This window comes from Bubalus bubalis, chromosome 11 (genome assembly GCF_019923935.1).
Source record: "Bubalus bubalis isolate 160015118507 breed Murrah chromosome 11, NDDB_SH_1, whole genome shotgun sequence".
NCBI lineage: Eukaryota > Metazoa > Chordata > Mammalia > Artiodactyla > Bovidae > Bubalus > Bubalus bubalis.
The window spans coordinates 47,358,714-47,375,205 of NC_059167.1; the positions used below are offsets into that span (position 1 = coordinate 47,358,714).

Sequence of the window (16,492 nt, forward strand, 5' to 3'; positions counted from 1 at the left end):
AATCCAGTTCAGAAAGGGTCCTTAAATAACCCATGCTGCAGCAGTTTCTAAACTTCTTAGAAGCAAAAAGGAATTGTATGTAGTAATTTTTTTTCATTACAAAATTGTAAAAATATTTATTTTCAGCCTGAATTCATTGTCATGACTTGTACCATTTTGCAGCCGAAGTGCTTTAGTTTTATTTGCATATCTAGATTTTGTATTAACATAGTCAAAACACATTATTCATCCAGAGCTTTTTAATTTATTCAGAGCCCATGAATGCAAAATCTGTGCTAGCATGTAGAAATATTTACTGGCAAAACCATTTACTTCCTTCTAAAATGATACACTATATCTGAAACATTTAAATCATTGATTCTGTATAGACCTAGACAGAAATAAAATCAGAATTTGCATTAAAATGAGATTCAGTAAAATGAAAATTTGAGATATTGCTATTGTTTATAGATTCTGATGAAACATTAGATGCAATTACAATATAAGTATAATTTACTGAAAGTTACAGTTAAATATGTCAGGCCTAGTTTGAGGAAACTGAACATTTGAAAAACACTTACTTTTAGAATTTGTTCCATTACTTGACTGAAGTGAAAGCTAATGGTGGAGTGAAAATCCCAGAGGTCAAAGGGGATGAAGCCTGGAAAGTTTTCTTTGATGACGCCTCTCAAGAAATAGTCGATGAATTTGCCATGCGTTATGGGATTGAATCCATTTATCAAGCTATGACGTAAGTACTACAGAATCTTTGCATGTTCAAAAATCTCTGTTGAAATCCAAAGGGGAACTCTTTCTTCAGATCAAATGAATTTTTAATTTTATAGATAATTACAGTTTGGATGTAGTTTATTAGATGCTGGCTACCCTCTCTGTTGCAGCTATGAAGTATTAAGGATTGGTAACTACCATCATCTTCTCAATTCTTATTCCATTTCCATGTGCTGTTCCTTGACTAAATTAGCAGCATCCCATGTGCTGTTCCTTGACTAAATTAGCAGCATCTGGGAACTTAGAAATGTAAATTTTCTACCCTACTTCATATCTTCTGAATCAGAAACTCTGAAGATTTTAATATGCCCACCAAGTGGTTCTCATGTACTCTAAAGTTTGAGAACCATAGCCTTATTTGATATTTGAGAAAACTAGAGCCTGATGATTAAAATGTGTTGTCCGAAGTTACAAAGCTGTTTAACATCACAAACACTTCTAGAGTCATTATGGTGTCTTAACCCTAACTTTAGACTGTATCCTTCTTCCCTATATTTATTTTGTTTCTGCTAATTTTGTTAACCCAAACACTACAGTAAATACGTCCCTTTAAAAGTGATCCATACAGACACACACCCTTTAAGGAGTTTCAGTAACAAAATTGAATTATTGCTTGTCTAGAGTTAATCTTTTGAAACCTAGTCTGAGTTTATAAGTGCATTTTGTTCAGATATAAACCATATATAATATGTAAACTATTTATATATATATATATATATGTATGTATGTATACATAGGGCTTCGGTAAATATCCCGTAATGCAGGAGTCACAGGAGACATGGGTTCATTTCCTGGGTCGGGAAGATCCCCTGGAGGAAGGCACAGAAACCGCTTCAGTATTCTTGCCTGGAGAATTCTGTGGACAGAGGGCCTGGGTGGGCTCAATCCACTGGGTCGCAAAGAGTCAGACATGACTGAAGTGACTTAGCATGAGCATAAGTCTGTATGTATATGTATATGTCTGTATACACACATACATATATAAAAGGACTGTTCTTTCATATTAAATCTTCAAGGTTTATTGCTCATAGAATTTAATGAACAGTCATATTTTTAGACCATCATATAAGAATGATTTTTTAAAACTTTCTGATAGTGTATGCTTTTTCAGTTTACAGAATGTCCTAGTGCTAAATTTCAAAAGCTTATAGATTTTTAGGCATGAAAAGTACTTAGGGGTCAACCGGTTGAATCTCTCTCTGAATCAGGAAACTCTTTTTGCATCCCTTACTGGTTGTCATCATTTCTTTGTTTGCTCACCTGCAGTGATAGGGAACTCAATTCTTTTTTTCTTTTATTTGAAGTATAGTTGATTTACAATGTTATGCTAATTTTTACTCTCTGGCAAAGTTTTTTTTTTTTCATCCAGTCAATAATACACATGTAAACATTTTAAAAATATTACTTTCCAGTACGGTTTATCCAAAAAGATTGGATATAGTTCCCTGTGCTACACAGTAGGACCTTGTTGTTTATCCATTCTAACTATAATAGTTTATTTCTACTAACCCAAATTCCCAGTTCATCCCTCTCCCTCCCTCCTTTGGTAATTACAAGTCTGTTCTCTATGAGAATGTGTTTCTGTTTGGTAGATAGGTTCATTTGTGCCATATTTTAGACTCAAAATATAAGTGATATCATATGGTATTTGTCTTTTTCTTTGTGACTTCACTTAGGATGATCATCTCTAGTTGCATCCGTGTTGCTGCATATGGCATTATTTCATTCTTTTTTAGTATTCCATTGTATATATGTACCACATATTCTTTATCCATTCTTCTGTTGATGGACATTTCAGTTGTTTTCATGTCTTAGCTATTGTAAATATTACTGCTATAAACATAGGGATCCTTTGTGCATTGTAGTTTTGTCTGGGTATATGCCTGGGTGTAGAACTGCTGGATCATATGGTAACTTATAACTTTAATTTTCTGAAGAACCTCTATACTGTTTCTTATAGTGACTGTACCAACTTATATGCCCACCAACAGTGTAGGCGGGTTCCCTTTTCTCCATGCTGTCTCCAACATTTGTTATCTGTAAATCTTACTGCTGGCTATTCTGAATGGTGTGAAATGGTACTTCATTGTAGTTTTGATTTTCATTTCTCTAATAATTAGTAATTTTGAGCATCTTTTCATGTGCCTAATAGCTATTTGTATGTCTTCTTTGGAGAAATGTCTATTAAGGTCTTTTGCCCATTTTTCCATTGGGTTTTCTTTTTTGTTGTTATGTTGTATGAGCTATGTACAGTATCAGTTGTATATTTTGTAGATTAAGCCCTTGTTGCTTGCATCATTTGCAAATATTTTCTTCCATTCCGTAGGTTGTCTTTTCATGTTTTTGTATGATCTCCTTTCCTGCATGAAAGCTTGTAAGTTTAATTAGGTCCCATTCATTTATTTTTGTTTTTATTGCTATTGCCTTGGGAGACTGACCCAATAAAACATGGTACAGTTTATCTCAGAGAATGTTTTGCATGTGCTCTCCTCTAGGAGTTTTTTGGTGTCATGTCTTCTGTTTGCCTATAAGCCATTTTGAGTTTATTTTTGAGCATGGTGTGAGGGTGTGTTCTAACTTCATTGATTTACATGCAGCTGTTCAACTTCCCCAGCACCACTTGATGTAGAGACTGTCTTTTTCCCATTTTATATTTTTTCGTCCTTTGTTGAAAGTAAATTGAACATATGTGTGTGTTTATTTATTTCTGGGCTTTCTCCCCATTGATCCTGATGTCTGTTTTTGTACTAATACCAAACTGTTTTGATTTGATTACTGTGGCTTAGTAGCACTGTCTGAAGTCTAGAAGAGTTATGCCTCCTTTTTTTTTTTTTTAATTAGGACTGCTTTGGAAATTCTGGGTCTCTTATACTTCCGTATACATTTTTGAGTAATTTATTCCAGTTCTGTGAAAAATATCATGGGTATTTTGATAGTGATGGCATTAATCTGTAGATTGCTTTGGGTGGTATTGCCATTTTAACAGTATTAATTCTTTCAATCCAAGATCAAGGGATATATTTCCATTTCTTTGAATCCTCTTTTTTTCCCTCTTTAATAATGTTTTAATGTTCTCAGCTTATAAGTCTTTCACCTCCATGGTCATGTTTATTCCTAGGTATTTTATTTTTGGGTGCAATTTTCAAAGGGATTTTTTTTACATTCCCTTTCTCATATTTCCTTGTTAGTGTAAAGAAATGCAACTGATTTCTGAATGTTTATCTTGTGTAGTACTACTCTGTGGAATTCATTTATTAGATCTGGTAGTTGTTGTGTGCAGTCCTTGGATTTTCTGTATATAGTATCATGTTATCTGAATATAGTGACAATTTTACCTCTTCCCTTGCAACCTGGTTACATTTTATTTATGTTTCTTGTCTGATTTCTGTGACTAGGGCTTTCAATATTATGTTGAATAGAAGAGGTGAGTGTGGGTATCCTTGGCCTGTTCCAGATTTTAGCATGAAGGTTTTCAACTTTTCACTATTGAGTGTTATATTGGCTGTGGGTTTGTCATAAATGGCTTTTATTATGTTGAGATATGTTCCCTCTACACCCACTTTGGTAAGAGTTTTTATCATGAATGGATGCTGAATTTTGTCACTTTTTCTTTCTGTATCTATTGAGATGATCATGTGGGTTTTGACTTTTGCTTTTTAATGTGATATATTACATTGATGTGTACATGTTGACTCATTCTTGTGAACCTGGGATAGTCATGGTGTATGATCTTTTTTGTGTGTTGAATTTGGTTTGCTGATTTGTTTTTGTTTTTGTTTTTGACAATTTTCATGTATATAGTCATCAGAGATATTGGCCTGGAATTTTATTTTCTGGTGGTATCTTTGTCTGGTTTTGGGATCAGCATGATGGGGGGCTTCATAGGATTCTTTGAGAGTATTCCCTTCTTTTCAACATTTTGTAAGAGGTTTAGAAGGATCAGTATAAGTTCTTTGTATGCTTGGTAGAATTCTCATAAGCCATCTGGTCCTGGACTTTTGTTTGTAGAAAGTTTTTTTGTTTTTACGGATTCTATTTTATTTTTAATGATTGGTCTGTTCAGATGATCTGTTTCTTTTGATTCAGTTTTGGTGAGCTGTATGTTTCTTGAAAGTTGTCCATTTCTTCTAGGTTGTCAGATTTGTTTGCATATAATTGTTCATAGTATTCTCTTAGGATATTTTGTATTTCTTCAGTATTGATTGAGTTTTCTTCTTTTTTGTTTCTTACTTTCTTTATTTGGATTCTCTCTCTTGCCTTCCTGGTGAGCCTGGCCAGAGATTTGTTAATTTTGTTTATTGTTTCTAAGAACCAGCTCTTGGTTTTATTGATTTTTTTTCTGTTTTTTTTTTTTTAATCTCTATATTTTATTTATTTCCTCCCTGATTATTTCCTTTCTTCTGCTGACTTTAGGTTTTATTTGTTCTTCTTTTTCTAATTCTTTTAGGTGGTATGTAGGTAGGTTAGGTTGTTTATTTGAGATTTTTCTTGTTTTTTTTTGAGGAAGGCCTATATTGCTATGGACTTCCATATAAGTTCTGCTTTTGCTGCATCCTGGATTTTGCATGGTTGAATTTTCATTGTTATCTGTCTCAAGGTATTTTTTAATTTCCTCTTTTATTTCCTCATTGACCCATTGGTTTTTCAGCAGCATATTGTTTCAGTTCAGTTCAGTTCAGTCGCTCAGTCGTGTCCGACTCTTTGTGACCCCATGAATCATAGCGCACCAGGACACCAGGCCTCCCTGTCCATCACCAACTCCCAGAGTTCACTCAAACTCAGGTCCATCGAGTCGGTGATGCCATCCAGCCGTCTCATCCTTTGTCGTCTCCTCCTCCTGCCCCCAATCCCTCCCAGCATCAGAGTCTTTACCAATGAGTCAACTCTTTACATGAGGTGGCCAAAGTACTGGAGTTTCAGCTTTAGCATCATTCCTTCCAAAGAACACCCAGGACTGATCTCCTTTAGGATGGACTGGTTGGATCTCCTTGCAGTCCAGGGGACTCTCAGGAGTCTTCTCCAACACCACAGTTCAAAAGCATCAATTCTCCGGCACTCAGCTTTCTTCACAGTCCAACTCTCACATCCATACATGACCACTGGAAAAACTGTAGCCTTGACTAGACGGAACTTTGTTGGCAAAGTAATGTCTCTGCTTTTGAATATGTTATCTAGGTTGGTCATAGCTTCCAGGGAGTAAGCATCTTTTAATTTCATGGCTGCAATCACCATCTGCAGTGATTTTGGAGCCCCCAAAAATAAAGTCTGACACTGTTTCCACTGTTTCCCCATCTACTTCCCATGAAGTGATGGGACCAGATGCCATGATCTTAGTTTTCTGAATGTTGAGCTTTAAGCCAACTTTTTCACTTTCCTCTTTCACTTTCATCAAGAGGCTTTTTAGTTCCTCTTCCCTTTCTGCCATAAGGGTGGTGTCATCTGCGTATCTGAGGTTATTGATATTTCTCCTGGCAATCTTGATTCTAGCTTATGCTTCTTCCAGCCCAGCGTTTCTCATGATGTACTCTGCATGTAAGTTAAATAAGCAGGGTGACAATATACAGCCTTGACGTACTCCTTTTCCTATTTGTTTTAGTCTCCACGTAATCTTTTTTTTCTCATTTCTTTTCCTATGGTTGATTTCTAGTTTCATGCTGTTGTGGTCAGAGAATATTCTTGAAACAGTGTCTGTACTCTTAAATTTATTGAGGTTAGTTTTATGCCCTAGTAATGCAGTCAGTCCTAGAGAATGTTCTATGTACAGTTGGAAAGAGTATATGTTCTGTTTTATTTTGTTTTTGATGTAATGTCCTGAAAATGCCAAGTCTAACTGTTGTATCACTTAAAATTTCCATTGCCTTATTGATTTTCTGCCTAGAAGATCTGTCCATAGGTGTGAGTGGGGTGTTAAAAGTCTTCTACTATTATTGTATTTCCATCAATTTCTCCCTTTATGTCAGTTAGTATTTGTTTTATGTATTTGAGTTTTATGTATTTGTTTTATGTATTGAGCTCCTATATTAGGTGTAAATATATTGACAATGTAAAATCTTCTTATATTGATCCTTTAATCCACGATATAGTGTTCTCCTTTATCTTTTTTTATGGCCTTTGTTTTAAAGTCTATTTTGTCTGAAATGAGTATTGCAGTGGCTGCTTTCTTGTCATTTCTATTTGCATGAAATACCTTTTTCCATCCTCTTACTTCCAGTCTATGTATGTCTTTGCCTTGAGGTCCATCTCTTATAAATAGCATATTGTATGCTCTTGGTTATTTTCTTTTCTTTTTCATCCAGTCTATATCTTTATCTTTTGATTGGAGCTTTCAGTCCATTTACATTTAAGATAATTATTGATACATCTGTATTTATTGCCATTTCCAGTTGATTGTGTTTCTTTTCTGTTTCTTTTTCTTTTTGTGGTTTGGTGATTTCCTTTTACTTTATGCTTTTGTTCTTTTATTTTTGGTTTTTGAATCTTTTGTGTAGTTTTGATTTGTTGCCCTATTTTATAAGTATGTTAACCCCTTCCTGTAGCTTCCTTGGTGGCTCAGACAGTGAAGAATCTGCAGGAGACATGAGTTCAAACCCTTTCCTGAGCTACCCAGGTGGCACTATGGTAGAGACTCCACTGCCAAATGCAGGAGACATAGGGGGCATGATCTTCCTGACCCAGGAAGGAAGGAAATGACAACCCACTCCAGTATTCTTGCCTGAAAAATCCCATGGACAGAGGAGTCTGGTGGGCTACTGTACATGGGTTGCAAAGAGTCGAACGCAATGGAGCACAAGCATGCAGCCCCTTCCTATAACTGTTTGGTTTAGACTGATAGTCATATAGCAGGCTCACATTCTAAAAAAAAAAAAAAAGAATTTACACATTCTGAAAAAAGAATCTACTTTTTCTCATTTTATTTCTCTCCTTCTACACATTTTATGATTTTGATGTTCTTTTTTACTTCTTAATGTTTATCCTTTTGCTGTTCCTTGTTTTCACAATTGTTTTGGTTTTTCTTTTTTTTCCTCCCCTTAAATCTGGGTATTGGCTAATTTAAGTGACTCAATTTCTATTTATAAATTCCTCCATCCTATGCCTTCTTGCTAATTTTCTACATAGAGAAGACTTTTCAGTATTTCTTTTAGGGTAGGTTTATTAATAGTATTTCTGTGTTCTCTTAGTTTTTGCTTGTCTGAGAAATTATTTTCTCTCCTATTTTAAATGATAATCGTGCTGGGTATAGTATTCTAGGTGGAAGATTTTTTTCCTTTCAGGACTTTGAATATATTTTGTCAATCCCTGCTTCCCTGGTGGCTCAGAGGTTAAAGCATCTGCCTGTAATGCAGGAGACCTGGGTTCCATCCCTGGGTTGGGAAGATTCCTTGGAGAAGGAAATGGCAACCCACTCCAGTATTCTTGCCTGGAGAATCCCATGGATGGAGGAGCCTGGTGGGCTACAGTCCATGGGGTCTCAAAGAGTCGGACACGACTGAGCAACTTCACTTTCACTTTCTAGCCTGCAGAGTTTCTGTAGAGAAATCAGCTGATAGTCTTATGGGGGTTCCCTTGTTAATTAACACTCTGTTTTTCTCTTGCTGCCTTTAGAATACTCTTTTCATCTTTAACTTTGCCCTTTTTCTTATAATATAGTTTGATATAGGGTTATTTGGGTTAATTTTGTTTGGGTTAATTTTGTTTAGGACTTTCTATGCTTTCTATACCTGGATATTTGTTTCCTTCTTTAGGTTGGGAAGTTTTCAACCTTAATTACTTCAAATACCTTTTACTTCCTTTTTCTCTTTCTTCTTCTGGAATCCCTATTATGTATAAATTGGCATGCTTTATATTACCCCACTGATTTCTTAAATTGCTTTCATTTTATTTTTTATATGGTTTTCTGTCTTCTGCTTTGATTGACTAATTTCCATTATTCTGTCTTCCATATCACTATTCTTTTTTCTACATTATTCATTTTGCTATTCATTACCTTTAGCTCAATTTTTATCTTGGCAAATGAATTTTCTAATTTTTCTTGGCTCCTCCTTATAGTTTCTAATTACTTTTTTATAGCAATCTGCATTTCTGTCAATAACCTTTCTTAATTCCTTCAGTATTTTCATTACTTGCTTTTTGAACTCTGTGTCTATTAGGTTGAAGAAGTCTGTTTCATTGTTTGCCCCTTCAGAGGAATTCTTGTGGTCTTTTAACTGGAAGTGGTTCTTCTACTTCTTCATTTTGCTTATATTTCTCCTACTCTGTGAGTTTAAGGGAAACAATTATCTACTGTAGTTTTGGATGACAATTTATATGTGGAAAGATTACTGTTTTGCTTGTATGGATTTAATTGTTTTTGGCATGGGTTCTGTTTTGGTTTGGATGCTTTCTGTCTCTTTCTTCAGTGTGTGCTGGCCATTATCCCATTGATAAAGAGTGGGCAGGTTCATGGCCTGCATGTACTCCTGGGAAGGTGGAGAGAGTGGTTGGAACCCAGCACCAGTACCTGCCTCTGGAGTCTGAAATGCCAGTGGTGGCTGTGCTTGACCCTGGAGCTCATGCAGGTGGTGCCCTGCCACCTAAGAGTGCTCACCCAGAAAAGGAAGCTCCTATGTTTGTGCACCTCCGAACAATGGTGCCTTGCCTGTCTGGTGGGCTCTGGCTTCTTCTGGCATGCCACTCCCTTGGTTGTGGTACACCATACCCTAGCCCCTTCAGGCTGTCTCCACACAACCAATCCCTGTCTTCTTCTAGGGTCTGACCTCCAAGACTTAAGCCTCAGCAGCCAGCCCGCACCCATCCCAGCAGATGAGCATCTCAGGCTGGGGAGTGCAGGGCAGTGACATCTACCATCTGTGCAAGTCTCTCTCCACTCTGCTCTCCATAACTAGTTCTGCTCTCTTCAAAGGCTCTGAAGCACCCCTTCTCTCCTGGCTAGTCTTTCCACCAGTGAGGGGACTTCGCAGGATGTGGAAGCTTTCCCTCTTTCAGAGGGGCACAGGTCCCATCCCAATTCCTTTCTCACTTTTTTTGAATGTATTTGTGGGAGAAGGTGAGCACCATGTCCTACTCCTCTACCATCTTGGTCCAGTGTCCAGGAGCTATTCCTTTTGAGGCAGCCTATTTTGAAAATGGACAGCCACAAGAAGTCTGCCCTTGTCAATGTCTATAAAAAGTCATCAGAGCAGCTAGTGTAACATTTGAATTCAATTAAAATATAACTATGATTTAATAGTCTAAAGTAAATGAACTGCACTGCCAAGAGAACTATGTTTAAAAAAAAAACATAGAAAAATCTTTTGGAAAGAATCCCAGTAAAAAAAGTATCAAGTTTAATTTATTCCATATATCTCTGTGAGCTGATGTCAGATTTCTTCATTGCCGTGTTTCTGATATTCTGAGAAGCACAATCATGTTACTACAGAGAAAAAAAACATAAATGTATGATAGTTTAAAAGAGAAGAATCATCCATCCTTCAACTTACCACTTTTATTTTTCTACTACCTTTTTAAGTAAACAATAAAAATATTTTTGAATGCCTTTTTGGTATCTAGTGACTTGCAGGTCAATTTGGATCTTATCCTATTTAAAAGACAGTGTGACAAAGTCTCTGCTTACATTGGAAATACTCTGAAGCAGACGTTGGCAGTTTTTTTGTATGGGTGTGAAAGGCCAGAGAGTAAATATTTTCAGTTCTGTGTGTCCTACAGTGTCTGTGACAGCTGCTCAATTTTGCATTCCTAGTGCAGAAACAGTGTAGATACTAAGTAAACAAAATGACATGGCTGTGCTCCAATAAAACTCTATTTAAAAAACAAAAGCCATCAGCTGGGTTTGACTGTGAACTGTACCAATTGCTAGCTTCTCATCTAAAGAACAAAAGTAAGGCAGAAAGTGAAGAGGAACTAAAAAGCCTCTTGATGAAAGTGAAATAAGAGAGTGAAAAATTTGGCTTAAAGCCCAACATTCAGAAAACTAAGATCATGGCATCTGGTCCCATCACTTCATGGGAAATAGATGGGGAAACAGTGGAAACAGTGTCAGACTTTATTTTTCTGGGCTCCAAAATCACTGCAGATGGTGATTGCAGCCATGAAATTAAAAGATGCTTACTCCTTGGAAGGAAAGTTATGACCAACCTAGATAGCATATTCAAAAGCAGAGACATTACTTTGCCAACAAAGGTCCGTCTAGTCAAGGCTACGGTTTTTCCAGTGGTCATGTATGGATGTGAGAGTTGGACTGTGAAGACAGCTGAGCACCGAAGAATTGATGCTTTTGAACTGTGGTGTTGGAGAAGACTCTTGATAGTCCCCTGGACTGCAAGGAGATCCAACCAGTCCATCCTAAAGGAGATCAGCCCTGGGATTTCTTTAAAAGGACTGATGCTAAAGCTGAAACTCCAGTACTTTGGCCACCTCATGAGAAGAGTAGACTCGTTGGAAAAGACTCTGATGCTGGGAGGGATTGGGGGCAGGAGGAGAAGGGGACAACAGAGGATGAGACGGCTGGATGGCATCACCGACTCGATGGATGTGAGTTTGAGTGAACTCCGGGAGTTGGTGATGGACAGGGAGGCCTGGTGTGCTGCAATTCATGGGGTCACAAAGAGTCGGACATGACTGAGCGACTGAACTGAACTGAACTGTAGGTAGATAAACATAAAGGAAAAGAATACCTGCTTTTTGTGGGAGAAATTGACTTTGACAGTAACAAAATGTGGCACATTATATCTACTGATGGTTACATATTTGATATTGATATTGATATTTTTATTTATTAAATGTTTCTTTTAACATTGACCAAGATGACCTTGACATTTCCCTTGGCTTAACAAAACTTTAGACAGGCTTTTTTATGCCTCTAGGCCTGGGGTCTCCCCCTCATCTTGGCTCTTACAGAATCTGAAAAGTCTATCCTCAGAGAACACTGCCTTCCCTTTCCTCAGAGCATTTATTTTAGAAAACTTACTATATTTTTTTTCCTCTGTCCCTTTAAGATATAAAAAATTTTAAAGCCTCTTGCCAGTTTTTCAAGCCAGGACCAACTTTTTCATGTACTTGGGAGCCATCTCTTTAAAATGTCCTCATATTACTCAGATATAAAAAAAAAAAAAAACGAACACATTTGAGTCAGCCCTAATGAGGTAGTTGTACCTAGAGCCTATTATACACAGTGAAGTAAGTCACAAAGAGAAAGCCAAATATTGTGTATTAACTCATGCATACAAAATCATCAGTACCATCTTTCTATATTCCATATGTTAATATAAAATGCCCTCTTATTTTTAAAAACACAAAATTAAGAAATTCAGCTTCAAGGAAAAAACATATGACCTCTCTATATAGTAAGGATACTTATACAGTTTTGAAAGGATAAAACTGCTTAATTCTCTGTACTTCCCTAGACACCATTGGCTCAGAAAAAATCAAATCACAATTTCTCTTGCTATTTAAAGCCCCTCTGTGTTTAGTCAAATCCTCAGGTAACTTCATAATCTTACTGTTTTATTAGAGATTGTTTGGTTTCTTTCAAGCATACTCCCATTTCTTTGAAGATGGATTTGGAGCACAAATAAATAAAGAGGAAGTATGTATTAAGTCAGAAAGTCTGGTTATACATTATTAAATTTTCATCTTACATATTTCTCATCATAATAAGGAGCCTGAATCTATTTTGCTGGTAAATAACCTGAACATTAATACCAAATTTTCCATTCCTCCAAGGTACCTCCTGCTTACTGTAAATGCTCTTTCCTTTTACCACAGAACATGAGCTATGAGGGCACAGTGTGTTAGACCTATCTGTTGCAAAAAAAAAAGTCTATCTTTTGTTTTGGAGCATTCATGAGAAGGAGGAAAGGGATTACAATTTTCCTGCTGGGACAAGTGATTGATCAAGGACCTGGAGGATTTGTTCCCACATGGTAAATGCAGCCATCCATCTAATATAAAAGCAATTTTCCAATTTGTGACAGTAAGAATGAGAGTCTGTTCCCTTTTTCAAAGGAGCACGCTATTCCACATGTTTAGCATGAGGCTAGGCATAAAACCTGTTTTCATCATTTGGGGAGTTTTAGAATTTTTTTTTCATCTATTTATTCAAACATATGTTTTTAATAATGTTCTGGCAGACCAACTGTTCACCGCTGAACACAATTAAGAGAATTTCGTGTCAAGCATTAAGGAATAAATTGTCATCTAGAGGTGATTTTTGTCCAACAAATACATTTTAACTGAGTGTTTAATTTGAGCCTTTCATTTATTTTAAAATGAAGCCCATGATGTCTCCCAGAATTTTAGATTCTATTCGATTATAGTCATGCCTCTATAATACCGATAAGAGAAAAGCACTAGGTTGTTTTTTTAACCTTAGTATGCTTAACAAACAACCTGTACTTTGGTGCTGGTCATCCTAATCTAATTCATATTTGGACCAGGGCTGTTGAGATACACTTTACTTTAAAGTTACTAGTCATTATAGCTGTTTGAGCTATGAGCCTGCTTTCTAAAGAGAGTGCTGCTTAATTGAATCATTGATTTCTTTAAAAAATATTTATTGAGTGCCTATTATATGCCAAAAGTTTTCTAGGCACCGAGAATATATCAGCAAGCAAGAAGTTAAGGTCCAGCTTCTCATGAAGCCACTTTTCAGAAGATGTAATTCGTTTATGTGATAGACACTGTCTGAGCATCTAAGTACAAAGACTTTACAGGACAGTGGAAATATGGAATATCACTTCATCCCCAGTGAGGGAGAAGAGGAAGAATAAATTACTTAATAACAAGACAGTATAATGAAGGCATGATTGTGTGCTGTAAGTGTGTACACATGGAGGGACCATTCCAGGCACAGATGAGGAAAGGTTTCGGATAAAGCTGAGAGGCAGGCAGCATGAGGCTGTCATCCTTACTTACTCTTCAACTTCCATCATTCCTCTAAACTGTATGCATTTCATACTTTCCTGTCCCTCCCCACCGGCCTGGTACTCAAGCTGTCCATAATTGAGCTCAAGCAATCCATACTATTTATGAAAAGCTATGATGCTTTTGGCCAAAGGAGAAGTGATCTTTAAAGGTTTGAGTTCCTCATTACTGGTAACGATGAATAAAATCATTGAAGTGCATGCTAGTCTGAATTTTTTAAGAGCAAATGTGATAGGTATTATTTTATGTGCATGCCAAGTTGCTTCAGTTGTGTCTTGACTCTTTGCAACCCTATGGACTGTAGCCAACCAGGCTTCTCTATCTATGAGATTCTCCAGGCAAAAATACTGGAGTGGGTTTCCATGCCCTCCTCCAGGGAATCTTCCCAACCCAGGAATCGAACCCACATCTCTTACATCTCCTGGATTGACAGGAAGGTTCTTTACCACTAGCACCACCTGGGAGCCCATGAATATTATTTTAGTGTATTTCAGTGTATTTCTAACATTAGGAATATAGGTAGTCTTTCCTTTCATCTTCCCTGGTAGCTCAGATGGTAAAGAATCTGCCTACAATGCAGGAGACTTGGATTCAATCCCTGGGTTGGGAAAATCCCCCAGAGAAGGAAATGGCAACCCACACCAGTATTCATCCTTGGGGAATTCCATGGCTAGGGGAGCCTGGCAGACTACAGTCCATAGGGTCGCAAAGAGTGGGACATGACTAAATGACTAATACACACTTCCTTTTGTCTGTCTTTTGTCTGTTCCTTTTGTCTTATATTGCTTCTCTGAAATTTCTTCTAAGACTCTAAGAATCACTGCATTTTGGTGGTGCTTTCCAATCATTCTGCTCTAATTTTCATAATTGATTTTTCAATCTTTTCTATCAAAAGACTTTCCCATTCTTTGAAACCATAAGATGGGTGTGATTAGGGACTATGCTATGCTACTTGTCCATGCTCAGTCATGTCTGACTCTGAGACCCTATGGACTATAGCCCACCAGGCTCCTCTGTCTATGGATTTCCCAGGCAAGAATGCTGGAATGGGTTGCCATTTCCTCCTCCAGGGCATCTTTGGGACCTAGGGATCAAGCCCTGGTCTCATGCATTATGGGCAGATTCTTTACTGCTGAGTCAGCAAGTAAGCCTGTGATTAAGGACAATTGTCGATAAAAAGACAGGTGAGTCAGATGATTGTCTTATTTTCATCAAAACAATAGCAAGTGAGCTGAATCCAGATTTATTATTTGAAATCCCTGGTCAGGAAGATCCCCTGGAGAAGGAAACAGCAACCAACTGTTGCAAATCCAAGAGGTTGCAAAAGGGTTACACATGATTTAGCAACTAAACAACAATTTCCTAATATTTTCTCAATAGTATTTTGAATGGTTGATAGTGTTGTAACAGTTGTGTCAACTGAAAAAATACCAATAACTATCTCATTATAAGCATTTAAGCATCATTTTGGAGTTTGTGACTTTTAACTTTCCCCATGGCATTGAAATTCCATTTGTTAAATTGGTTTGACACTAAACCCATTTTCTTACAAAAGCAGTGAAGTCTTTTTAGCATTATTAATCCATTGTTTCTAAATCATGTCTTCCTGGGGAAATGTTAAACATTTTGAGAGATTACTCCGTAGTAATTTTGACCTATATAATTTGAAGATGGGCTGTCTGAGGGAGTGGTTTGCTGTAGAGATATACTGTCATTTTAAATTGCTAATTATGCCTATAATCCTGTTCCCACTCTTCCTCCTCCCCCTGGGAATAATTTATGTAGTGTTAGATGGCAGCCTTAAAGGGAAATGATTTTCAAGGCAATGGTGGTTGTTGTTCCATCACTCAGTTGTCTGATTCTTCGGGACCTCATGGCCTGCAGCACACCAGGCTTCCCTGTCCTTCACTATCTCCCTGAGTTTGCTCAAACTAATGTCCATTGAGTCAGTGATACCATCCAACCATCTCATCCTCTGTCGTTTCCATCTGCTCCTGCTTTCAGTCATTCCCAGCATCAGGGTCTTGAGTCGGCTCTTCGAATCAGGTGGCCAAAGTATTGGAGCTTCAGCTTTAGTCCTTCCAATGAATGTTCAGGACTGATTTCCTTTAGGGTTGACTGGTTTGATTTCCTTGCTGTCCAATGGACTCTCAAGAATCTTCTCCAACACCACATTTCAAAAGCATCAACTTTGGCACTCAGTCTTCTTGATAATTCAACTCTTAGAGCCATACATGACTACTGGAATAACCATGGCTTTGACAAAAGGGACCTTTGTAGGCAAAGTAATACCTCTGCTTTTTAATATGCTGTCTAGGTTGGTCATAGCTTTTCTTCTAAGGAGCAAGCGTCTTTTTATTTCATGGCTACAGTCACCATCTGCAGTGATTTTGGAACCCAAGAAAATAAAGTCTATCCCTGTTTCCACTTTCCCCCATCTATTTGCCATGAAGTGATAGGACCTGATGCCATGTTCTTAGTTTTCTGAATGTCAAGTTTAAAGCCAGCTTTTTCACTCTCCTCTTTCACCTTTATCAAGAGGCTCTTTAGTTACTTTTTGCTTTCAGGCATTAGGGTGATGTTATCTGCATATCTGAGATTATTGATATTTCTCCCAGAAATCTTGACTCCAGGTTGTGCTTCATCCAGCCTGGCATTTTGCATGATGTACTCTGCATGTAAGTTAAATAAGCAGGGTGACAATATACAGCCTTAACCTGTTGCTCTCCAAGTTTTGAACCAATCCATTGTTCCATATGCAGTTCTAACTGTTGCTTCCTAACCTGCATACAGATTTCTCAGGAGT

General features: G+C 37.2%; 1 protein-coding gene across 3 annotated transcripts in view; it reads left to right on the forward strand.

The window, feature by feature from the left end:
- Positions 1–16,492, forward strand: part of UNC13C (unc-13 homolog C) — an 855,380-nt gene that overhangs the window by 523,164 nt on the left and 315,724 nt on the right. For all 3 annotated transcript variants that reach the window (XM_044925029.2, XM_044925027.2, XM_044925028.2), the window contains one exon: positions 567–730. In XM_044925029.2, the coding sequence (XP_044780964.2) occupies positions 567–730 (164 nt within the window). The remainder of the gene's footprint in view (positions 1–566; positions 731–16,492) is intronic.